Source organism: Podarcis bocagei (genome assembly GCF_964188305.1).
Source record: "Podarcis bocagei genome assembly, chromosome: 17".
Classification (NCBI taxonomy): domain Eukaryota; kingdom Metazoa; phylum Chordata; class Lepidosauria; order Squamata; family Lacertidae; genus Podarcis; species Podarcis bocagei.
In genome coordinates, this window is record NC_138143.1 from 22334356 (window position 1) to 22359026 (window position 24671).

At 40.6% G+C, this 24671-nt stretch overlaps 1 protein-coding gene and 1 long non-coding RNA gene across 29 annotated transcripts in view; both read right to left on the minus strand.

Moving 5' to 3' along the window:
- PTPRD (protein tyrosine phosphatase receptor type D) overlaps positions 1–24671 on the minus strand; it is a 1185728-nt gene that overhangs the window by 152410 nt on the left and 1008647 nt on the right. For 8 of the 28 annotated variants that reach the window (XM_081176033.1, XM_081176022.1, XM_081176024.1 and 5 more), the window contains 11 exons: positions 23354–23542; positions 22123–22131; positions 21337–21354; positions 19470–19580; positions 18105–18116; positions 15725–15994; positions 14787–15368; positions 7469–7602; positions 5815–5959; positions 2628–2933; positions 1622–1815 (listed from right to left, as the gene is read on the minus strand). In XM_081176033.1, coding sequence (XP_081032159.1) covers positions 1622–1815; positions 2628–2933; positions 5815–5959; positions 7469–7602; positions 14787–15368; positions 15725–15994; positions 18105–18116; positions 19470–19580; positions 21337–21354; positions 22123–22131; positions 23354–23542 — 1970 coding nt within the window. The remainder of the gene's footprint in view (positions 1–1621; positions 1816–2627; positions 2934–5814; positions 5960–7468; positions 7603–14786; positions 15369–15724; positions 15995–18104; positions 18117–19469; positions 19581–21336; positions 21355–22122; positions 22132–23353; positions 23543–24671) is intronic. The other 20 variants (XM_081176049.1, XM_081176032.1, XM_081176030.1 and 17 more) reach the window with 10 other exon arrangements.
- LOC308577053 lies at positions 5045–5808 on the minus strand. Its single transcript, XR_014003391.1, has 2 exons — positions 5487–5808; positions 5045–5254 (listed from the first exon to the last, which is right to left on the minus strand). It is a non-coding gene; the product is annotated as an uncharacterized lncRNA (long non-coding RNA).

Here is a 24671-nt window from a genome sequence, read left to right on the forward strand (position 1 = left end):
CCAGATTTTTTTAAAAATAAAAATCCTACTGATGCAATTCCTGGAAACAGGTTAGAAAATTCCTTCAGTCTCCCTCTCCCCTTTCATAAGAACTTGCATGAAAGTGGCCTCCCAATTTTTCTCACAGGCCCATATAAGTTCAGCACAAACAGTTGGGCCTGGTGAGCATTTAAGGTCCCCAACCCTAATCTGCGGGTTGCCATCTGATTGGATTTTATTCTGATCCTGATCTGATTTGAGGATGTATTTTAATTGATTGTCTGATTTTATGTTAATGTGCTATACATTTGATGTTAGCCGCTCTGAGCCCAGCTTCGGCTGGGGAGGGCGGGATATAAATAAAAATTATTATTATTATTATTATTATTATTATTATTATTATTATTATTATCCAAGCCAAACAGGGAACTGGCACTGTCTCTTCTGATAGTACCAATGACCTAACAGAGAAAGACAAAGGCAGGACTGAAAGTTCAAATTTTGCATTTCAGGTGCACATCTTTAGAAATGGTGGTTTCACCCCACTGCAGTGCGACTGACTACTTCATACAGATTGCTGCAGATCCAGAACGGTGATTTATTTATAGGAATAAGTTTCAGAGGTAGGTAAAAGTAAAGGCAAAGGACCCCTGGACGGTTAAGTCCAGTCAAAGGCGACTCTGGGGTTGTGGCACTCATCTCGCTTTAGGGCCGAGGGAGCCGGCATTTGTCCACAGACAGCTTTCCAGGTCATGTGTCTGGCATGACTAAAGCGCTTCTGGCACAACGGGACACCGTGATGGAAACCAGAGCGCACGGAAAGGCCGTTTACCTTCCTGCCACATTTATCTATTTATCTACCTGCACTGGCATGCTTTCGAACTGCTAGGTTGGCAGGAGCTGGGACAGAGCAATGGGAGCTCACCCCGTTACGGGGATTTGAACCGCTGACCTTCTGATCAGGAAGCCCAAGAGGCCCAGTGGTTTAAACCACAGTGCCATCCACATGGTCTGACTAGCGCAGTTGCTTAGAGCATGGGGCTGATAACACTAAGGCTGAAGGTTTGATTCCTGCATATTGGATTAAATGCTCCTCAGGACATAGCTGTCAACGTTTCCCTTTTTTTTAAGGGAAATTCCCTTATTCCGAATAGGATTCCTCGCAAGAAAAGGGAAAAGTTGACAGCTCTGCCTCAGGGTCCCTTCCAACTCTATGATTCTATTAATTTTATGAATGACTGTTGGCTTGTGAAATATTCAGGGCACTCTGTGGCAATAATCTATTGGAACAGGAAGGAGGCATTCCATTTTGCAGTTCAAAATAGAAGACATAATTACACTACTAAATACAGTGGTACCTCGAGTTACATACGCTTCAGGTTACATACGCTTCAGGTTACAGACTCCGCTAACCCAGAAATAGTGCTTCAGGTTAAGAACTTTGCTTCAGGATGAGAACAGAAATCGTGCTCCGGCAGTGCGGCGGCAGGGGGAGGCCCCATTAGCTAAAGTGGTGCTTCAGGTTAAGAACAGTTTCAGGTTAAGAATGGACCTCCAGAATGAATTAAGTACGTAACCAGAGGTACCACTGCACAGCATTATTATTTTTTGTTACGTGAATTAACAGAGTATGTTTAATTACCTGTGCATCAGCCAACATGATATCCTTCAGCATGGGTTGCCCCCTGGGCTCTCCATTTTCCATTTTCACATAATGCACCTGGTACCCTCGGATTTGACCATGCTGCTTATTGGGCACTGGTGAACGCCACAACACTTTAACAGCTGTAGAGTTGACAGCCTCTACCTCGACTTTGCGAGGAGGACCACTAGGAACTGGAACACATCAGTGGATAAAAGAAGAATTACAGGTACTTGTCCAAAACAACCAGTGTCTTTTTCTTTCTTTTTCTTTCTTTTTTTTTTTTAAGCGCAGACCCACTAATCCTTCCTCGAAGAATACAAATGAAAACACCCAACAAATCTGCTCTACATTTCAGTGAAAAGATCAAAAACCATGACTGATGCAAAAATGGAAGAAAAAAGAGTATTAGAGAAATAGAAAAAACATGTAAAAACGCACAAAAGCCAAGGAAGATGCTTTGAGACTCAAAGCATTGAAGTACAAAGAAGTAATTTAGTAATCAAAATAATAAAAACCAAGAAGACTTTTAAAATGTTGCTTGTTTTCTGATTTTTTATTTTTAAGTAGGGGAAAAAAAGATAACGGGAAGGGGTGCAATCTTCAGTGTTCAGATACGAAAGAGAGTCAGCATCCAAAATATTTTTTTAAAAAAGGGAGCAGCATCAGTTTTCCAAAAGAGAAATGCTTTAAGGGTACTCTTAAAGAAAGAGTTAAAATCAGAAGAGCGAAAAAGTAAGAAAGAAAAGGAGGGGTGAATCTTCAAATAGAAGAAAAATATACACGCTTACAAGGGGCAAAACTTTAAAGTGTGATTCTTCTGCGCATATATTTCAAAGCAAAAACAAAACAAATGCAAATGCAAGCATTTGTGTTTAAAATATTTTGTAAAACTCATCAGGGGTCAAAAAAGATGAGCAGAGGGGGGGAAACGGAATAATCTTAGACCACACAAAGACAGCAGATTGAGAGAGAGAGTCAAACTGACGTGTTGGATGAAACATACCATCTTCATCTGTTCGGATCAACACAGATTCACTCTCTGGGCCAGGTCCAACATCAGTGTGGGCTGTCACAGAAATCCGATATTCAGTCCATTTTTCCAACTGTTCCAAAAGGTACTGTGACGTGTCCGGAGCAATTCCCAAAATTTCATGGGGCTTGTCATCTTCTCCATCAATTCCAGTGTACTTGATGGAGTAGGAAGTGATAATTCCGTTCTGTTTTTCCACTGGCGGAGGCTGCCAACTTACCAAAATACTAGTGGAGCTGGGGCTCTTGCAACTAATGTCTTGAGGAGGAGCTGATGGCTCTAATTTCAGTAGTGGGTTAAAGGAGGATTTGAGTGTGAAAGAACAGAAGTGGTTGAAGGAAAAGAAAAGAAATGAACAAAAGGAAAAGGAAAAAGAAAATAAATAACGAAGGGAAAAACCAAGGGCAAATAAAAATTGCAAACTTAAAAACAGAAACTTTAGATAATCTTATGAGCCTTGGCTTATTAAAAGTGAACCAACTGAAAATGAATGAACTAAAAGGTGGAAAGGGATGTAGGGGGAAATACATGAAAATGAGCCTCAATATATTGTTACCTACCTGTGATTAAAAATTCTTCTTGAAATAAAAACATCAAACATGATACTTCTATGTGTCTACCACCTAAGTTTTTATATTGTATGCTTGCTGGTTGATTTGTATTTTTTCAAGTTGTTTTTTTTAAAAAAAATATTTTGGCATGTCTGACAAAATAGCCAGTCTATTATACACTATGTTTTAGATAGATAGATGATAGATAGATAGATAGATAGATCATTATATCATCTATCATCTATCTATCTATCTATCTATCTATCTATCTATCTATCTATCTATCTATCACCAGTCTTTTATAGACTATGTTTTATAGATCGATTGATATCTATATCTAATATATATATATAATTATATATGAAGTGCCATGAAGAAAAGAATCAGAACTATTTCGAAACTCAAACACATCTAATAGACATAAAATAAAAACCATCACGCACCACTAGGTTTCTCTCCCCACCCCAGTCCACTTTTCTTTATCTTTTCTTTTTTTATGACTGCAGTGGCCTGGAACAAGTGTACTACAATTAAGGTTCAAATCAAAAGTATTTATTTCAAACATCAATTGGAGCCAAAACACTGTAAAACATGCAGAATCAATAAGGGGATTATGCCAATCTGAGACAAAGATTTACCTACCATGGAAAAGTGACAGGGCTGATGATTCTGACTGCAACTTGTACTTACCCTAGGTCCAGTCTCTCTTTTATATTTTAGCTCCTCTTGGAGAAACCTCGGCTAGCAAAGAATTAAAGTCTACCAGCGATTTCATAATACATACAAACTAACACCAACCCACCGCCACACACAATACACGAACAGCTAATATAGAAGTTTGCCTTAGCAAAACCAGTGTGGAGATTTCTAATGAAATCTTATGATTTGCTTTACTTAACCAAAAGTTAAATTCATTCAAAATAGAACCAAAATGCATGTCCACAGTAGTTTAGAAGCAAATGTCATCAAAATCTTAACGCGTTCATCTCTTTGGGGTACAAATCCTATCCACACAATAATAATAATAATAATAGATTTTCCTCCAGTTGTATACACAGAAATTACTTTTTTAAAATCCAGTTTTATATTTGAAATATTTGGGGAAATTAGGAACCTTGACCTCTTTCACATGCATTACTTAGAAGTCCCACTGATCTCAACCTGTCTCCTCAAGTCCTTTTTGTATCTCTTTCCCAGGTAGCAACACAGAAAAGATTTTTATTTTCCTGTAATTCCTCCCTCTGAGACCTAAAAAAAATACATTTTCTAAACATATTTTAAAACTTTTAAAACTCAAAGCGAAAGATGAGCAGTCCACCTTTGTTTGTCTCAGTTGCTTCTGAGGATTCCAAAAACATATTGGCTGTGTCTAGATTTCACTATCGACCATGGTTACAGTATGGGAAGAAGCCTTGGCAAGCGTTTCCCCTCCCACTTCTGTGAGGCCACAGGGAGATGAGAAACTTTTGTTTCTATTTTTGATTAACTGCTGCTTGCAATTTGGTCCGAAAGCTGTGCTTAATCGTAACAGTTGTTTCGATGCAACAAGCCAGCTTGATCACGCTTGGCCTGAAGCTGGCTTGCTTCAACAGAGCTCAACCACAGTTTAGGATTTAGGCACAACACAAAACGCCGGTTGAATGTTATTTATTTATTTATTTATTTAAACAGTTTTATATACCCCTTAACTACAATAGTCTCTAACTGTTTTATAAAGATACAGTGCAAAATAAAAATAAGAAATCAGCTAAAACTATAAAATTAAGCTTCAATTAAAATGACTTGCTGGAAGAAAAAAGGCTCCAGTAGCTGCTGTAAGTTCAGGAAGGAGGGGGCCTGTTTTGACCTCAGGTGGAAGGGAGCTCCATAAATTTGGGCTCACAATACTAAATATGAGTTGTCCATCCAAGCCACGGGAGGCCGCTAATGGCGACTCCCCAGAAAACCTCAGTGATCAAGCAGGGATATAAGGAATTAGGCAATCCTTGATGTATCCTAGACCCAATCTGTAAAGAGCCTTGAACCAGGTTCAATAGTATACAGTGGTACCTCGCAAGACGAATGCCTTGCAAGACAAAAAACTCGCTAGACGAAAGGTTTTTTCGTCCGTGATTTGCCTCGCAAGACGAATTTCCCTATGGGCTTGCTTCGCAAGACGAAAACGTCTTGCGACTTTGTTAAGCCGTTTAAACCGTGCTTCGCAAGACGGAAAATTCGCTAGACGGCAAAAATTGCGGAACGAATTAATTTCGTCTTGCGGGGCACCACTGTAATTTAAAACAGAAACGAAAGCTTTCAATTTCCTCGGTTATACTAGAGGAATGTCAAGGGGTGGGTGTGCGAACCTTAGACTTGCACAGATTCATAACTGTATGATAAACAATGTCTGGATGCACCCTTTGTCTTGTGACAGGGGTTGGGGGTATCATGTTACTCTTCTAAGAAAATGCTATGCTTATAGTTCTTCAAAGTGTATTGACCTGCGTGTTTTTAGTTAAATTTTCTCAATGTAGCCATAACTGAAACATAATAGGATTTCACTCACTTGCCAACTAGCTTGTCAACAAGTATAAAGAAGAGAAATGAAGTAATCAAAGAAAGACACCTACTTGACTGCATTGTTCTAGCTGATATTTCTGCCGTTGAAGCACCGAGGCCTTGTGGAGAGCGTGCAGACAGACGGAAGTAATACAAACTATTTGGTTTTAGACCTTGCAAGTGGTAAGTTGTAGCTGGATCAATGGAAATCCGCTGCTAAAGGGGAAGTTGGAAAGGGGGAAATGAATTTAAATCTAGATCTTTGGGTCTTTGCTTCTAAAGAATTTCTAACACTCAATCTCAAAACCTCTATTCCAACGTAAGGAGCAGGTCACAACCACTGCCATCACAGTGTGGTTCCAGCTCCAGGCACAAGCCATTGCATGTGGAATAGCTTCATTACGCTAAATCCTAACTTTCTAGAATGGTACCTTACTGGTAAGTGGTTGGTGCCTCTCCATGTGAAGCTGGTGGATCTACATCAGGCACAGGGAATCTCTGCTTCGCATGCTAAAGTAGTGATTCTCATTTGGCCTGTAGACATGTTTGTTTCGCAGGCACACCCACCTAACCTATACCTGACATCATATGCCATCAGATGTGGGCTGGGTAAAGCAGCCAACTGCAAAGGAAGAATCAGGAGCCCTAAAGTATGCTCCCTATTATTCCTTTGCACACAGGGCTTGCATTTTGTGCCTTTTAAATTTGGTGCAAGAAGAACTACCACTCAAATTGGCTCCACTCGGAGGCTACCAACCAGAGCCGACTCCTACTGCCACTGGGGTTTGTATTTGGGGCTGGAATTAAATTCTGTGCCAAATACAAGCCTCTGGAATCAGCTCCCGATTGGAGCTCACAAATGGAGTTGATTGGTGCAAAGGAAAATGCTTCTTCTGCCTGCACAGTCTGGAAATCAAACCATGTGGGCCAATGAACATATTGCTTTTGCACGCTACCCTGAATTCAATGCAATCTACAAAGAGATTGCCCCACCCATCTGTCTAAGCAATCAGTCCATGGAGGCTAGAGGACGTTAGAAAAGAAAAGAAAAAACTATTTTACCAATATCTTACTTCTGTTTCAAAGCCAACAGTAAAATATGCATCTGTACAGTTATACTTGTACAGTGGAACCTCGGTTTTCGAAAATCTTGGAAGCTGAACATTTTGGAAGTTGGAAGCTGAAAACCTGGAAGTAATTGCTTCCATTTTCAAAGGCATCTCGGAAGTCGGATGGCTTCCACTGCATGTTTTTCTTTTTTTCTCAATGGATTTTGCCGACCACCCATTGCTCCTCAGCTTTTGAACATATTGGAAGACGACCGGTCTTCTGGAATGGATTACGTTCAAAAACCAGGGTTCCACTGTATTTGTTACAGAAATCAAGATGGCCACTTATGGAAGTATAGTCTTGGAAATACAGCAGAGAGTTTAGTTAGACAAACCATAGTTAAGATTTTTGAAGGGGCTACCGTTAGACAAACAGAACAGTTTGCATGACACTGTCTTTACTCCTTACATTATAAATTTGAACATTTGGAATCAGAGCACATTTAGGGTTGTAGAAAAGATCATTCAGGCTGCAATCCCATGTGCATTGAATGGGGCGTACATCAGACTAAACAAGCAACTGGGTAACCTTCAACTAACACCAGGCTGACTACCTGTCTATCAACTTTCAAGGCCTGTAAATGGTGTTTCAAAGGCATAAAGCTAGTTCACTTACCTCTTCTCCATGCTCTCCATCTTTGTAAACAAGATCATAGTTGGAGATTGTGTCAGACCGTGGAGGGGTCCAAGAAAGGAGTATGCTTGTTTCGGATTCTGGTTCAGCTTTGAAGTTCAATGGCTGCCCTGGGACTGATGCAGGAGGACACAATATCAACATTCAGTAAGTACATTTACTGGGGGCAGCGGGGAAAAATTAAGAGTTGTTTCCTGCAATTATATACTCCATGCAGACCACCGCTTCCAGGTTTCTATTGAAGACCCACTAATGGAAGCAGCCAGCTTTCATTTCCAGTAGCGTCACCTTCCCAAGAGCATTCCAAAACATGCATTCCAAACATGTCACTTTCTGTTCCGCTGTTTGCTCAGCTGGGAATTAATCACCCAGATAGTCCTGTTCTTTATTGCAGTTAATACTGTTGCTTGAGCAGCCTTTCTTTACACTGTCAACATACTGTTTACCAGACAAAATGTTTCTGCACATTGCTTTGATCCAGCAGAGCCACTTGAGTTATGACAGTACTCTATATACATGACAAACAGGAATAATATGAACTTCTCTGTGTCCTAGCCAGATAAACCATCCCCTGAGCCTGCCTGTTTCTTGACTAAAGGTAAATGCAGGTTTGTGCTTACTGCTTAGACACTGATAGGAGAAAACATGACTGTTAGATACTATGCTAGGGGGAAGAGGGAAAACCCTGCTTCTCTTTAACGCTGTAAAACACAACAAAATCCTATGGGCTATTTCAATCACAATCTCAAGGAGCAGACAGTCTCTTTAAAAGTTTGTGATATGAAAGGAGTTCAGTAAATAGGTAAAAAAGGTAAAGGTAAAGGACCCCTGACAGTCAAGTCCAGTTGCGAACGACTCTGGGGTTGCGGCGCTCATCTCTCTTTACTGGCCAAGGGAGCCGGCGTTTGTCCGCAGACAGTTTTTCCGGGTCATGTGGCCAGCATGACTAAGCCACTTCTGGCAAAACCAGAGCAGCATACGGAAACCATTTACTTTCCCACTGGAGCGGTACCTATTTATCTACTTGCACTTTGACGTGCTTTCAAATTGCTAGGTTGTCAGGAGCTAGGACTGAGCAACAGGAGCTCACCCCGTTGCGGGGATTCGAACCGCCAACCTTCCAATCGGCAAGCCCTAGGCTCAGTGGTTTAGACCACACAGCCCCCCACATGGTCTAGGTACTTGGTCACAAAGAAGACTATCATTGAGGAAAGAGGATCCAGTTACTCCCTCTCCTGCCCCATGAACAAACATAGGGCTTGCTCTTTCCATATTTGCTTTGTGTGCTGATGGGCACTAGAGCAGGCATAGGCAAACTTGGTCCTCCAGATGTTTTGGGACTACAACTCCCATCATCCCTAGCTAACAAGACCAGTGGTCAGGGATGATGGGAATTGTAGTCTCAAAACACCTGGAGGGCAGAGTTTGCCTATGCCTGCCCTAAAGAACGGCCCTTTTATTTGGCAGACTTTTTTGTTTGTTTGCAAAACTCTCTCCTAATGGCTCTACATTACTAGTTTAAGTGTGTTTTGTAAATTTTCTATTCAATCTACCCATAATTTCTTATCTGAATCCAGTACTGATTTATGTTTATGTAGGGATGAGGAACTCCTTGCAACTCCTTCAGTGCCCTGTTCTTTCCCCTTCAACTTTTTATTCTTTTGTGATTGCTTTTTTCACCATATATATATATAACCCAACAACAATAAAATAATAATAATTCCTGACCATGGGTCACACTGGCTGGAGCTGAAATGGAAGCTTTGAAGGGAATGTATTGTTATGAGTTTGGGGAGCAGTTAGGCTGTATGCTGGAGCCTGCTTCCAATTCCTGGATTCAGCACTGATTCAATTCCTGGAAATAGACAGCTAGCTTATACTTATACTTATGTCCCTATAAGTATGGACCATTAAGGCAAGGAAGGGGCTCTGTGCCAGATGCCAAGTGAGTATGGCCCCCCCTTCCTAACTCGCTGGGAGTTTGAAAGCCTGATTCCTGTTTGAATTAAAGGCTGAGGCTAGGGGACACCCTCTTGGGGTTTTCATGATGTAGTGGTGTTGTGTCAAAAGTGTAACTGTGCTCTCCAAGTTAAGGATATTTTTTTTAAGCCCTAATTATATTTCTGTATAGCTTACAATCAAAATATCAGTGTATCAACAGTTACTTTGCAAGGACTAGTATGCAGTGCTGGACTCTGCTGGTAAAAAGGGAGATTCAAATACTGACTCAACCATGAAGGGTACTGAGGTCTTGACAAAGTTATTATCCGTAATAACTTTGTTATTATAAACTTGATTCATGTGCTGCTTTAAAAAAAAATGTTTTTAATTTGTTTAGTCTCCCCATGAGAGCTGTGATTGTACTGGACAGGCAGTAAGGGCAGGGCATTTTATATATACGAAAGCATATATATATATATATATATGCTTTCGTAGATTTTCACGGGTACAGGAATGCAGGTTTTGGTGTCTTCGGGTGTCTTCCCGTGTAAGAGTTGGGGTGTCTAGGCGACGTTTCGACGAGGTCTCACTCGTCATCTTCAGGCTGGTGCTTTCGGCTTCTTGTTACTGGAACAGAGCAGGATCTCAGTGTTTGAGTTCCTATAAATACTGTTGAGGGGGTGTGGTGTATAGCCTCCAACGTTCTGGGCAGAGAGGAAGTTCCCAGGTTAGTGTGCCTTTTCTTCTTTTGTTCATTAATTACTTGAGGGATATCTTGAGTGATTTCTTGAGTGATATTCTGAGTACCACTTAGGAGGGTCATTAGGTGTGGATTAGTTGCTAAAGCTTTCGTGTCTTGACCTCTTGAGCTTGTGAAGAGTTTTTCTGAGAAGATGGCTGTACTGCAAATAGTTGTGCTCTGGCTTGGCTTCGTGTATAGGGGCGAGCTGTGGTTTTGTGCCCTGTGCCAGCCAGATCTGTGTAGGGATTGCAGGGGGGTGCAGCATCCGGAGGTGCCACTATGGTTTGGCTACTGGATGGTGTCTGTAATTTATCTGTGGAGAGGGTCTGGGTTTGGGTCTGGTGTGGTTGATTGGAGATGGCGTTCTGTGTGCCTCTGGTTCTGGTGTCGGTTTTTGTGGGGAGGGCTAATTTCCAGATGTCTGGCAGGCGGGACGTGTCGTCACGCTTGTTCATGTTGTGAGGGTGTTTCTCTATCTCGATGGCTTCCATGATTATTCTCTTGTGGTGATGTTCCATGTTAAAGAGCAATTTGGAATCTGCAAAATTAATTTCGTGTCCTGTTTCTTTCATGTGTTGGTAAAGAGAGGAAGTTTTTTCTTCTTTTTTGACGGCATTCTTGTGTTCTGCGATACGTGCATTTATTCGTCTGTTTGTTTGTCCAATGTACGTGGCTGGGCAGACTTTGCAGGGTATTTCATAGACCCCTTGGTTTTCTAACTGGATTTTATCTTTGGGGTTTCTGAGGATATTGGCTATTTTTTGGTTGGTGCAAAAGGCTGTTTTGATATTGTGTTTATGGAGGATTTTGCTAATTTTATCTGTAGTGCCCTTGATATAAGGAAGGAGGGCCATGCCATTGTTTTCTTCTGTGTCTTGGTTTTTGGGGGGTGTTTCTTTTTGGATTAGCTTCGTAACCCTGTTTTGCTGGTATCCGTTGGCGATTAACACATTTGAGAGATTCTGTAACTCAGTTGTCAAGTGGTCTTTGTCAGCCAGGCGTTTGGTTCTGGAGATGAGAGTCTTGGCTACGGAGTTTATTTGTGCAGGGTGGTGGTGTGATTGTGCATGTAAGTAGCGGTTGGTGTGTGTTTTTTTCCGGTAGATAGTGTGTCCTAGGGAGCCATCAGGTTTTTTGTAGATTAGGACGTCAAGGAAGGGAAGTTGGTTGTTGGCTTCTATTTCCATAGTGAATTGTATTTTGGGGTGTAGGCTGTTGAGATGTGTGAGGAAGCTATCTAGTTTTTCCTTCCCGTGTGGCCAAATTACAAAGGTGTCGTCAACATATCTGAGCCAAAGTTTGGGTTTGTGTTCTGACTTGTCTAAAGCATTGGTTTCAAAGTGTTCCATGTACAGATTTGCGATGACCGGAGAGAGGGGTGATCCCATAGGTGCTCCTTCTATCTGTTTGTATCTTTGTCCATTGTGGATGAAGTACGTGTTGGTTAGGCAGTGGTTGGTCAGGTCCAGGATGTATTCGGGGGGATTGTATTTGTTTTGAATGGCTGTCAAGGCTTCATTAATGGGCACTTGTGTGAAGAGAGATACAACATCGAAGCTCACAAGTAGGTCATCGGGATGTAGGTTTTGCTTCTTTATTGTTTCTATGAACTGGAAGGAGTTTGTAACGTGTGAAGCGATAGATTCTGCATAGGGCTGAAGTTGCTTAGCGAGAAATTTAGCGAGATTTTGTAGAGGTGAGCCTATGGAGCTGACTATTGGTCTGAGTGGTGTTCCTTCTTTGTGTATCTTGGGGAGACCGTAGAGTTTGGGGCATCTGGATGATTTTTCTCTGGGGATGATTCTTAGCTGGATTTCTTCACTGATAGGAGAGGCTTTTATTTTGGATTTGGTGGTTTTTTCCAGATAGGTGGTGGGATCTGTTTTTATAGGTTGGTAGGTAGGGTCTTGGAGTAGATTTGATAGTTTTGCTTGGTAGTCCGATGTGTTCATCACAACAGTGGCATTACCTTTGTCTGCTGGGAGAATGATTATGTTGTTGTCTTTCCTCAGGTTGGTGAGTGCTTTCCGTTCTTCTTTGTGTAAATTGCTTCTGGGTGGTTTGCTGGAGCAGAGGATGTTGGTGACTTCAAGTCTGATTTTATTGGCTTCATCTGGGTTGATTTTGGTTAGGCTAGCTTCGACTCCGCATATGATGTTTTCCGTGGGGATGCGTCTCGGGGCGACTGCAAAGTTGAAACCTTTGGAGAGTACTTTGGTTTCAGTTGAGGTGAGGATCCTGTCTGATATGTTATGTACTGTTTGTTTCATGGGTTGTTGTGGAGGGTGGCTGGGCTTCTGGCGTTTCTCTAGTTTGTGGAGTTTGTTGGTGTGTGTGTCTGTCTTGTGAGAGGACTCAGTTTCAGCTCTCCAAACGGCTAGTTGTTTGCATTTGTCCCAGAGTGCAGGGTGGATTTTGTTACAGAGTTTGAGGTGAAGAGTGAGCAGATCTTTGTTGGTTTGGTTTAGTAGGTATCTTTTCTTATGTAGTTCGTTTCTGATTAGGGATAGTTCAGTTCGTTTCAGGATCCTTTCGGTAGCTGGGGTTTTAGAGTGGAATTTAAGTTGGAAGCATGTGGGAATTAAGTTGTTGTCTCGGCAGTTGCGTAGGAACAAGAGATCACATAAGATGGTGGCTCTTCGGATTTCTAGTTTCTCGTAGGTTCTTGTCAGCTGGAAGGTTTCCTCCCCGTAGAGGTGAGATATTTGCTTTCGTAGATTTTCACGGGTACAGGAATGCAGGTTTTGGTGTCTTCGGGTGTCTTCCCGTGTAAGAGTTGGGGTGTCTAGGCGACGTTTCGACGAGGTCAAATGTGTTAATCGCCAACGGATACCAGCAAAACAGGGTTACGAAGCTAATCCAAAAAGAAACACCCCCCAAAAACCAAGACACAGAAGAAAACAATGGCATGGCCCTCCTTCCTTATATCAAGGGCACTACAGATAAAATTAGCAAAATCCTCCATAAACACAATATCAAAACAGCCTTTTGCACCAACCAAAAAATAGCCAATATCCTCAGAAACCCCAAAGATAAAATCCAGTTAGAAAACCAAGGGGTCTATGAAATACCCTGCAAAGTCTGCCCAGCCACGTACATTGGACAAACAAACAGACGAATAAATGCACGTATCGCAGAACACAAGAATGCCGTCAAAAAAGAAGAAAAAACTTCCTCTCTTTACCAACACATGAAAGAAACAGGACACGAAATTAATTTTGCAGATTCCAAATTGCTCTTTAACATGGAACATCACCACAAGAGAATAATCATGGAAGCCATCGAGATAGAGAAACACCCTCACAACATGAACAAGCGTGACGACACGTCCCGCCTGCCAGACATCTGGAAATTAGCCCTCCCCACAAAAACCGACACCAGAACCAGAGGCACACAGAACGCCATCTCCAATCAACCACACCAGACCCAAACCCAGACCCTCTCCACAGATAAATTACAGACACCATCCAGTAGCCAAACCATAGTGGCACCTCCGGATGCTGCACCCCCCTGCAATCCCTACACAGATCTGGCTGGCACAGGGCACAAAACCACAGCTCGCCCCTATACACGAAGCCAAGCCAGAGCACAACTATTTGCAGTACAGCCATCTTCTCAGAAAAACTCTTCACAAGCTCAAGAGGTCAAGACACGAAAGCTTTAGCAACTAATCCACACCTAATGACCCTCCTAAGTGGTACTCAGAATATCACTCAAGAAATCACTCAAGATATCCCTCAAGTAATTAATGAACAAAAGAAGAAAAGGCACACTAACCTGGGAACTTCCTCTCTGCCCAGAACGTTGGAGGCTATACACCACACCCCCTCAACAGTATTTATAGGAACTCAAACACTGAGATCCTGCTCTGTTCCAGTAACAAGAAGCCGAAAGCACCAGCCTGAAGATGACGAGTGAGACCTCGTCGAAACGTCGCCTAGACACCCCAACTCTTACACGGGAAGACACCCGAAGACACCAAAACCTGCATTCCTGTACCCGTGAAAATCTACGAAAGCATATATATATATATATATATGTGTGTGTGTGTGTGTGTGTATGTATATCCCTGACACGCATGAGTACATAAGTAGGATGTGCTGGATTTCAAGTAGTTTTTCAATTTTTATTTTTATTTTAACAGGGCAGGGATGTTATATTCCAAGGAAGTTATATTCAGTGCGGAACTTTCATTTTTCATTAAATATTTGTCCTGTGAGGTCATTTATCATTACAAAAGCAGAATATGGAACTGGAGCTTCTGAAGGAACTTGAGAAAATTTCAACAATATATAACTACATGATTAACATGCCAATGGAAACAGCAAACAAACAAAGTTTCAGAGAGGCTGTTCATGGCATAAGAACTGTTAAAGGTGAGTACAATACACAAAAATGTCAAAACTATTCATTACTGAATAAACTTCATGGTAAAGTCAAAAAACATAGATCCCCAATCCAACTCACAGCTTAGCCATCTGGATTTAGAATATGCTTTTTAAACACCTTGACTGGGTTCATCTATATTTACCTTTGACTTTATTGCTTAGAAAAGTCAGATACCAACCCTCCCACCCCAGCCGTACCGCTGAGAACTTTCTAGAGTTTTCCTCTTACCTCCTGTCTGCGTGATGACTTGAATGTCACTAGAAAGAGGCCCATCACCAACGGAGGTAAAAGCAAGAACTTTCACAGAGTAAGTTTTCTGTGGTATTAGATTCCCAATGGTGGTTATATGGCTGTCGGCCACATTGTGTTTCAACCAGCTGTTGACATGTTGGGAGGGGTCCATGGTGTAATAAACTCTGTAGCCTTGTATTTGTCCGTTGGGTTCCTCGGGCTCTTCCCACTGCACCAGTATTGTGGTTGAGCTCAACATACGGGCTTGTACATTGCGTGGTGCGCTAGACGGTGCTTGCTCCGAGGTCCGCGTTGAAACCGGTTCACTGGGTGGCCCCCGCCCAATGTTGTTGACAGCAACAACTCTGAACTCATACTCGGAATAAGGACTCAAACCGGCGACGCTGTATCGAGTTGTGGCGACTCCATCAATTTCCTTATAGAGTTCCTCAGAGTTTTTAGGTTTATGTTGGATTATGTAATAAGACACTGGCTCGGGGTTTCCAGAATCCCAAGTCAAAGTAATGCTTGTTGCTGTGCTTTCTGTTACAACAGGAGTTCCTGGAGGTTTGGGTAAGGCTGCAAGAAAATAAAAGACAATTTATTCAATTGGCAGGAAATTACACCACAGCACCATGACTAGTTTTTCTTTAAAAGTATAGCAATGCGATTTGGTGAAGGGACACATACAATTCAAAACAGAACGCTGTTTTATTCAAGTACTGTCGAAAACAAAAACAAAATATTATGGGAAAAGCATTTTGTTGCGACAATAATTTAACTAAACATTTGCGAAGGAGAAAATTGACATTGCTCTAAAATGGCAAGCGGCATCAGAGGCTTGGGGACTTTTGGTTCATATGCAGAAAATTTGTGTTGCCATGGTAAAGATTTATCTGTTGTTGTTTTTTTGAAGCAGATTGTATGCCCCTTACCTTTGACAGTTATCTGTGCTATTGCTTCTATAACACCAAGAGTAGACATGGCAACACAAGTGTAATTTGCAGATTGCCTGACGTCATTAAGCTCCAGGACATTCCTTCCTATTGGCATGTCATCTTCCGGGGTAAGATCTTCTGCTCCCAGCATCCATTTCACATATGGCATTGGAGACCCCACAGCAACACAGGTGATGTTAACACTCCCTCCGGGCATAATTTCATGGTTGGTGGGTGGGATCGAGAACCTTGGTGGGACCCGACGAACTGGAATAAAACACACATAAAGCTAATAACCCATACAAAAATGGGGAACATAGATCTTGCACACAAGATTACATGCATTTATAGATACACTTTCAATGATTAATTGCTACTTTTATTTGCCGAAAATAAAATATAGACCAGACAGGTATATTGTCTGTACATATTTGTTTACATTTATTCATCAATATCTTTAACCACATTCATACAACGCTTCCCCCCACCCCAGACCTAGTAGGGCCTCACAATTAACTAACTATATACTAACAATACACCAAACACCATGCAAAAGATACACACACATACACACACATATATATGCATGTATATTCTGTATGCATATGTATACATATATATGCACAGAAGAAAACTGGAGAGTCGACAGCATGCTTGAGTTGAGTATCAAAACCAACTTCAACGCTGCACACTTCCAGCTGATGTGAAGAAATGTGCTGCAACACATTGTCACATCACAGCCCTGAAACACATCACCTACGGTACACGGAAAAATGCAATTCTGATTTGCTGTCAGACTCAAAAAGTGGATGCAGCCTCAAGACCTCACACTAACACTGAAACAGACATGGGATATATATAGATATATATATAGTCACAGGAGAAGAAACAAGGCAAAGCCAGTATGAGTACTGGTTTTGGTCATGCAGGCAAGCAAATGACAAGAGTCTATAGGGAATCATGCTTAGGGAGGAATGATAGGAGAGAGAGAATTTGTATAGGGAAACAAAAACAATTAAAAGGAAAGGGGAAGGAAACATATTGGGATAGAGAATAGGTTTTTTAAAAAAATGTGAAGGCAAGATAGTTTAAAAGAAACAGGGATATTAAGAGGGTAGGAGAGGGAATAGGAGGATATTTGTTTAAGCCTGGGATTATTATGAAGCAAGTATACGGTGGCAGGGAAGGAGAAGAACATTAAAACATTCCGGGTTCCATGGCGTTCACACAGAGGGGGAAGCAATATAAGCTGCTAGGATTAATAATACTACTAAAAGCAGCTCTACGTGTACAAAATGAGGGACAGTGATATCTAAACTATTTAGCAGCAGGGCATTGCATTAACAGAGTAGTTAATATTTAAGAAAACACAACACTGAGAAAATTACCAGGCAATAACAGATCAGTGTTTCTGCTTCAAATATTTTCTGTGTGCATGTGTAGAGCAAGAGGCAACAGATGCCTGTGCTTTCATTGCACACAATAGGCTGTGCTTTACGTGGCCCTTCAAAACAAGGATGTCTTTGATTCAGCGAAATAAACAAACCGATTCGTAAATAAATGGCTACGGTCCCGGCCGGAGAATGTTAGTCATAATCACGCCCCATTGAAATCAATGGGAGGTAGGTTAGTGGTCATTAAATCCGTCCACTGAAGTTAATGGCAGGGGGTGGGGAATGGCTTAGCGCTATACGCCAACAAGTGTGATTTAAGAGCGACAAACTTTCGCTGGATTAAGGGACTACGAATACAAAGCGATCATTTCATTACCCTTTGCACTGAATTGAGATAAATTTCTAGAGATTTGATAGGGGCTTACGGTGATGGCCTCGTGAGTGAATGGGACTGGCATAGGGAGAACAAAGAGCGAAACATGCCTTCAGCAGCCAATCAACCGAGGTCACACAAAGCAAGTGAGGGGCAATGCAGAATTTGTACTACTGAAAGAAAACGGAAAAAGGAAAAAAAACTTAGGAGAAATATTAGTCTTCATGCTTGGGCTGCTTAAAGGAGCATCTGCTGGAACTCATTCCCGTATCAGCAGGCATTAACAACGGAAATCAAAGGGAAATAAAATTGAAGAAGGAAAAGAAGATAAAAAGAAGCAGAAGCAGGAACACTGACCAGATTGACAACTCCTTGAAGTGTTAAGCATGTTACTGGCTTGTCATGCACCCAGCCTCTCTCCCTCTGTCTACATGCACAACGATACCAGCACACATTAGAAGCCATGACCGGGGCATTCTCTGCTTAAACATAACATCAACTTAAAAATAAAAAGGCCACAATGCAGCTACATTCATTTCATTTGTATTCTTTGTTATTGGTTTAATTAATAGTTTTGTAAGGTGGGTAAAAAAGTAAAAAACACACCAACCTTCTCGCAGCTCTGAGGGATGTAGGGGGTTTGATGCAGAACACAATGAAATGAGGAAAGGAGAAAAACAAGGGAAACACAGAGAGAGTAAAAAGGCCATATCAAGGCTTTCAACTGCTACTTGAACAACTTTTACTCGTTCTAATCAAACCTTACTACCTCAGCTCTGACCGTAAGCAATTTCGCGCAGCTATCGCGGTATTAGGAACTAGCATCATTTGAGTGGGGAAAGGGGAACTCCTTCAAGTCGTAACGGCACACATGCCTCATGCAAGAAACACTACTTTGAAAAGAAAAGGACCAGATAGCTTCCTAAGGAGGCCAAAATAACCTCCGAACCCTTTCTAGTCAGAAAGCTAAATCATAAATATATATTATAAAAGTTTTGTACAGCGTTCCCCACACCAAAGTAATGAGCTAACAGCTGTATGAACCGAAATCTTCCCTCATCTTTTCCCCCTCCCCTTCTCATTCCAAACCACCCTTTCTTTTTCCAGGGAAATGGGATTATTTGTATAAATTATATAGAAAAGGGGTGCTCTCATTTCAGAGCCAGACCCTGGAAACTGTGCCAGAAAGGAGGCACTTTAAATATACAAAACTAAGAGCTTCCATAGGTTTAAAAAGCAATCATGCCTGTTACTCTTACAAGAATATACTTTTTATGAATTTATCCTCCCAATTCATATCCATCAAAAAAGACAAATCTCTCGGGACCCCTCCCCCTTTTGAAAAATACAAAGAACAGCCAGTTCATTACAGCAGTGCCAGGGATTACGTATTACTGATAAAACTTCAATTTAAGAGAAAGTATGTATATATATATTTATAGCTCTACGAAACTAAGCTTAAAGAAACAGAGAAGGCAGGCCACACCACTGTCCTCTTCGGCGAGAATTTCCAAGCTAAGAACTTTTCCTTTTCAGCTCAGAAGCAGAGGTCATGTGGGTACAACACACCTCAGCACCCCTGAGTTTCAATTAGAGCTAAATTAGTTGCACAGCAAGCAATCACATTAGGAATTATAAACCAAAGAAAGGAGAAGAGGAAAACCCAAAAATAAATGCAACACTCAGGTCAATCGTCAATGCAGGAAAAAGTAGAAGTCAAGATGTAAAAACGGAAGCATACTTACAAACCTTAAGTCCACAGGGGTGGATTGGACTCAAAGGTGCCTTTATTCATATTCCTCCCTTCGTCAAATTCATACTCTAAGCCTTTTCCCCCCAATGTTTATTTTACTTCCCCCCCACCCCTTTGCCCAGATACTTTGCTTATTACTGTAGTTATGGCATAGACCCCGAGAGTAACTTAACGCCCCTTGCGCCTGACTGAAGGGTAGATACCCGGGTTTATCATTCCTACCTCTGACATATAGATTGGCAGGGGCAGAATACCGTGTCCCTGCACTGTTGGTTGCAACACACTCATATTTGCCTTGGTCAGATTCTTCGCTCAATTCGATTTGCAGGGCACCTGTAAGGATATAAAATACATTGCCAAAGAGACTGTCAATGAAGGGTTTTTCAGCTCCCAACGACACACCGCTTAATAATAATGAAAAGCCCTGTATGCGGAGGTCCACGCAACGTCGGTTCATTTTCTCGCTACAGTGGCACAGACAAAAAAAATAATTATGATGTGATGAAAAAAACAAAGAGATTATTTTTTTCACACCATCAATACTAGCACAGGAAAACAATCTGCATTTCGCAAACATATTTTCTAGCACAATATACTGTTTTCTCCTAGACTATTAAAATGGAGATGGGTGAGACTGCTTCAAGGAAATATGGCTTTAAAACAAAGCATAGGATATTAGGTCATAGGGTTGTCACTGTTTAGCGGATTAGATTATTTTTTATTTATTTATTTGTGCAGCAAAAGTAATAATACAAAAGGTGGCACTCGGCAAAAAGAAGAAAAAAGAAGGGGGAAAAAGGGAGAAGATGGGTTTCAAGAAAGTCTTCCGCTGAAGAAGGCCAAAAATGTGCAGCGAGTACAAAAAAAGGGCTGCTTAAAGTGAAAAAAGAAACAAATTAGTCATTTATAGTAATCAAAATATTCCTTTAAAGAAACAAAACTCCCTTAAAGACATGCAGATTGGTAAGAAAAAGAAAGACATTTCGCCACAACTTACAATCTTTTTAGTGCATTTGCTGAAAAACAAGAGCAGTTGAATTAGGAGGCAAAAAAAATGTTAAAAAGCAGGGGCCAAGCCAACAAGGAAGAAGCAACCAATCACTGCTGAGGACCACCGGGATGTCAGCCCTAAGACACCCATCAAAATCCACGGCTGGGATTAGCAGTGTGGTGTCACAAAACCCAAGAAAAAAACAAAACAAGAATTACAAAAGACATGAGCAGTTGTTTTTTTAATATAAAATGATTAAAAACCAGCAATACCACATTTTATCACCAAGAATACTGAGTCATCAACCTTCCCATTTCCAAAGCCTGAAGATCAGAAGGATCCAAAAATCCAGAGATGGGTAAATCCAAGAAGAAAAAATATATATATAGTTGCTGTAATTTATTAGGGAGAAGAATGTGGTGGGTTTTTTCTTGTTGTTTTACTTTACTTTATTAAAGTTAAAAGAAAAATATATAATTGAACAAAAATTAAAAATAAAATAAACCCCCTTGAAAGACAAAGTTAAAAAGTAGATATTCCATGTTGTCGTCTGCATGTCTGCAACTGTTCTCCAGACCATCTTGGCTTGGTCCAAAACAAGAACAGCTAAGGAAGAAAAAAAATGATCTTTTTTTTTTTGCTCCAGTTGGACCAAAAAAAAAGAAAGAAAAAAAGGGGAAAAAAAGAGAAAAGAAAAAAGGTAGAAAAAGAAGAAGAAAAAAAGGAATAGAGGGACAAATGGTACGCTGTGACTGGGTTGTGTGGCCTGAAGACCCGGATATGCTTTCTTTGAAGCATATCACAAAGTAACGAATCTTTTTTGAAATAAAAAGAAGAAAAGAATGAATGAATGAATGAATGAATGAATGAATGAATAAACACAACTTTTTTTCCCCCCAATGAAAAGTGAAAAGGATGGTGGGGGAAAAAACAAAACCACAAGATGGAAGTCACTGATCATAACTCAATAGGAAGAAATAAGGATGAAGGACATTTCTGTAATGCATTTGTTTGTTTTTTTAAAAATGGATATAATGGAAGGTATGAAAGGACAGAAAGAATAAGATCATTCTGTGAACGTTAGTTCAGCACTCTTACCTCTTATTGGTGTACCACCTGGGTGGATAATATGAATGCAAATAAGATTAGAAAGAAGAAGCATTAGTACGAGAAGAAAGAGGCTAGGGCTTTGGAAGAAGAATCAAATTAGAGTTACAGAATTAAATAAGGTCTTAAAAGAAACTTGAATTTCTATACTGTAAAAACAGGAATATATACTTTTAGGTACAATTCTTAGATTATAAAAAACAAAATAGCAGTGTACCAAACTGGGCAAAGCCATTATTTTCGGGGGGAAGTGGCAAGGCAGATCATTCTTACAAGAGATTAGGTGTTTGGTTATATAGGGTTAAAATATATATATTGCATAGGCCTGAAATCCTAAAAGAAAACCTTTACAACACTATATTTAATACATAGTTTAGGAAGAGATACTGGATAACTATTAAAGTGAGAAATATATATATATAGTATATGAAAATATATATATATATAATAGAGAGAAAGAGAGAGAGAGAGGCTATCTGGAAATAAATACTGATTATGTTGGACTCACTTGTCATATACTGCACTACAACTAGGTGATACTTGTGTATTGCTCCTTCTAACTTGAGAGTTACTAGGACTGATACGACAACATTTCTGTGAAGGGTTGTGTGTGTGCCCCTACAAAGGTCCGGTGGCTACACTGTCTGTTAGTAAAATGCATGCCATGCATTTTAAGAGTAATCATCATCATCATCATCATCATAATACCATAATCATAGTATTCTGCATATGAAAATTAGTGGGGGGGTGAAGTGCGCTTCAGAACTAAGCACTTACCAATAGATTCTGGAGATTAAAATACGGAGAGAAGAAAGACAGCATAAAAATATTATTATATTCCTTATAATTTGGTACAAAAGTTTTCAAGTTAAAGCTTTATATACTAAATCATCTACGTCACAACTGAAAATTGACTTCTAGTTTTACATTAACAGAAGCTTAATCTACACAGTTCTGCTGACAACAAGCATTAGCAGTTGGTTAACAAGACGGCTTAACATCACAGGACAGGTCAAAAAGGCTGAAAGTTCTGGGAAGATATATGGCTAGACAACTTGATTCCGCAGGAAGATCACTATCACAGCCGAAGTAGACTGCTAATTATATATCCCACCCTTTTGTAGTATGTTAATATGGGAATAAGCTTTACATTTAGTAAATAATTTAGAGTTATCTTATTATGAAGCTGCGAAGACCATCAGGTGGAGTTGAAAGGAGTCGTTGGAGAAAGAGCAGCGAAAGCCGGACTCTACTTCAAATACAGGCTTCTGTAGATCTGGACACGCTAATATTGACAAAGCTTTGGGTTTATGCACACTACTGTGGCTAAATGCACCAGAAAATAAATCTCAGCCAGTAAAAATCTCTCCCTTCACAGGCTAACCCATTGATTTGAGATTATTATTCTTGGTTGGCTTGCTTGCTTTGGGGTCAGGGAGGATGTTAAGATAGTGCACATGAGAAAAGTAGAGTGAACCATGTACTAGTGAGAGAAAAGGAAGATGTGTCCAAACTGTCTAATCTTTGGTGGATTCAAAAGGTTGAAAAGAACTCACAAAACACAATTGTTATAGAATATTTTAATTGTCAAATAAAGAAAAATAGATTGGGTTTGATGGGTATAACCATTGGTACTCCTTGCATATTCTGAAGTCCAATGTTGAAATAACTTTTTAAAAATAAAATAATAATAATATAGATAGGGATAGAGAGAATGGATCTGTCAAATACTGCCAAAACGCAGTGAATAAACTGAAAATATCAAAACTACAGTCACAGCAAGTGAGCGTTGTGGAGTAAACAGAAGCTGCAAGACACACAAACAAATAGACTCTGGAAACAGGCTATGACGATAACACAGACATGGACAACACGCTCGACAACATAAAAAAGAAGAAGAGAAGAAGAAATCATAACCTATAAAATAAAATAAAAATAATTAAAAAGGAACGTAAAATAAGAGAGAGTATAATTTTGGGCATTAGTGCAAACAGTAACAAGACCTTACCTGATCGTAATTGTTTGATACGTCCATTGTTGTTGCTCGTGTCCACGGGTAAAAAATCTTTGAACCAAGTTATTTCAGGATCAGGATTGCCACTGGCTGCACATAACATGGTGGCCGTTCTAGTGCGTTCAACCACCTTTAGTTGTGGGCCCATATCAATGGTGGGGAAACCACGAGGAATTTGATCCTCTGAAAAAGAGATAAACATCAGGTTTATAAAACATTTCCTATCACAGCTACATTGCTAAATCTGTGTTCCAAACATACTGGGTTGCATCCATTGTTGTCACACAGCCAAGAGTTAAGGCTTCCATCAGTGGAAAGGAGTTGGAAAGTTTTTTTGGTTGTGTGTGTGTTTGCAATTTCTCCCCATCCTCCCTGCACTCTATAATCCTCTGAATCTGGAGCCTTTCTAGAACAGATGCGGCAAAGGAGGGAGGTGGGTATCACTAAAAGATACACTGACGAAAAGCTTCCATCTACATTGGTACCTTGGTTGTCCAACAACTTGGCTCCCGAACAAATCGGCTCCCAAACGCCGCAAACCCAGGAGTGTTTCGGTTTGTGAACGTTTTTCGGAAGCTGAACATCCAGTGCGGCTTCCAATTGAGTGCAGGAAGCTCCTGCAGCTAATCGGAAGCTGTGCCTTGGTTTTCGAACTGTTTCGGGAGTCAAACGGACTCCCGGAACGGATTAGGTTTGACAACCAAGGTACCACTGTATTGAGCAACACTGTTTAATACAACCAATTTTGTCTACAGTTGGAGAAAACTATTTGATCCTGGCGTATTATCAACCAGCATAGTTTAAGCAAACCACATCTTCCCAAGCTGGGATCTTTTGGAAGAGTCAGGATTGCTGACCCAGAGGTACAAATTCAAATCTCACTCAGGTACATGGAAGCCTCTCTTAGGTGGCTATTTGGATCCATATCTGATTAAACAGGTATGATCAGAATAAGCATAGATCCATAACAAAAATGTTCAGACATGTATGGTGTTTTGGGTTTTTTTATTGCTTATTGTTATGAGGGGGGGGCTTCTCTTTTTCCCTTATGGGGTACCCAAGAGTCTATATAAAGTCCTTTTGTAGGTTCTCTATTGGTAGGAGAAATTAACAAAGACCAACCAGAGAATATTGAGAAGCAAAGCAGCTAGTAAGCCTGATCTTTATTAAAGCTGTTGCAACAGGGTGCCCCCTTACACATAGGAGAGAGGAAGAGGACCCAGAGCCATGTGTGCAAGCCCTTATATAGACATTTTAAATTGCCCACCCTGGAGTCCAAGACCACCCCCAGAAACATCATACATACATCACA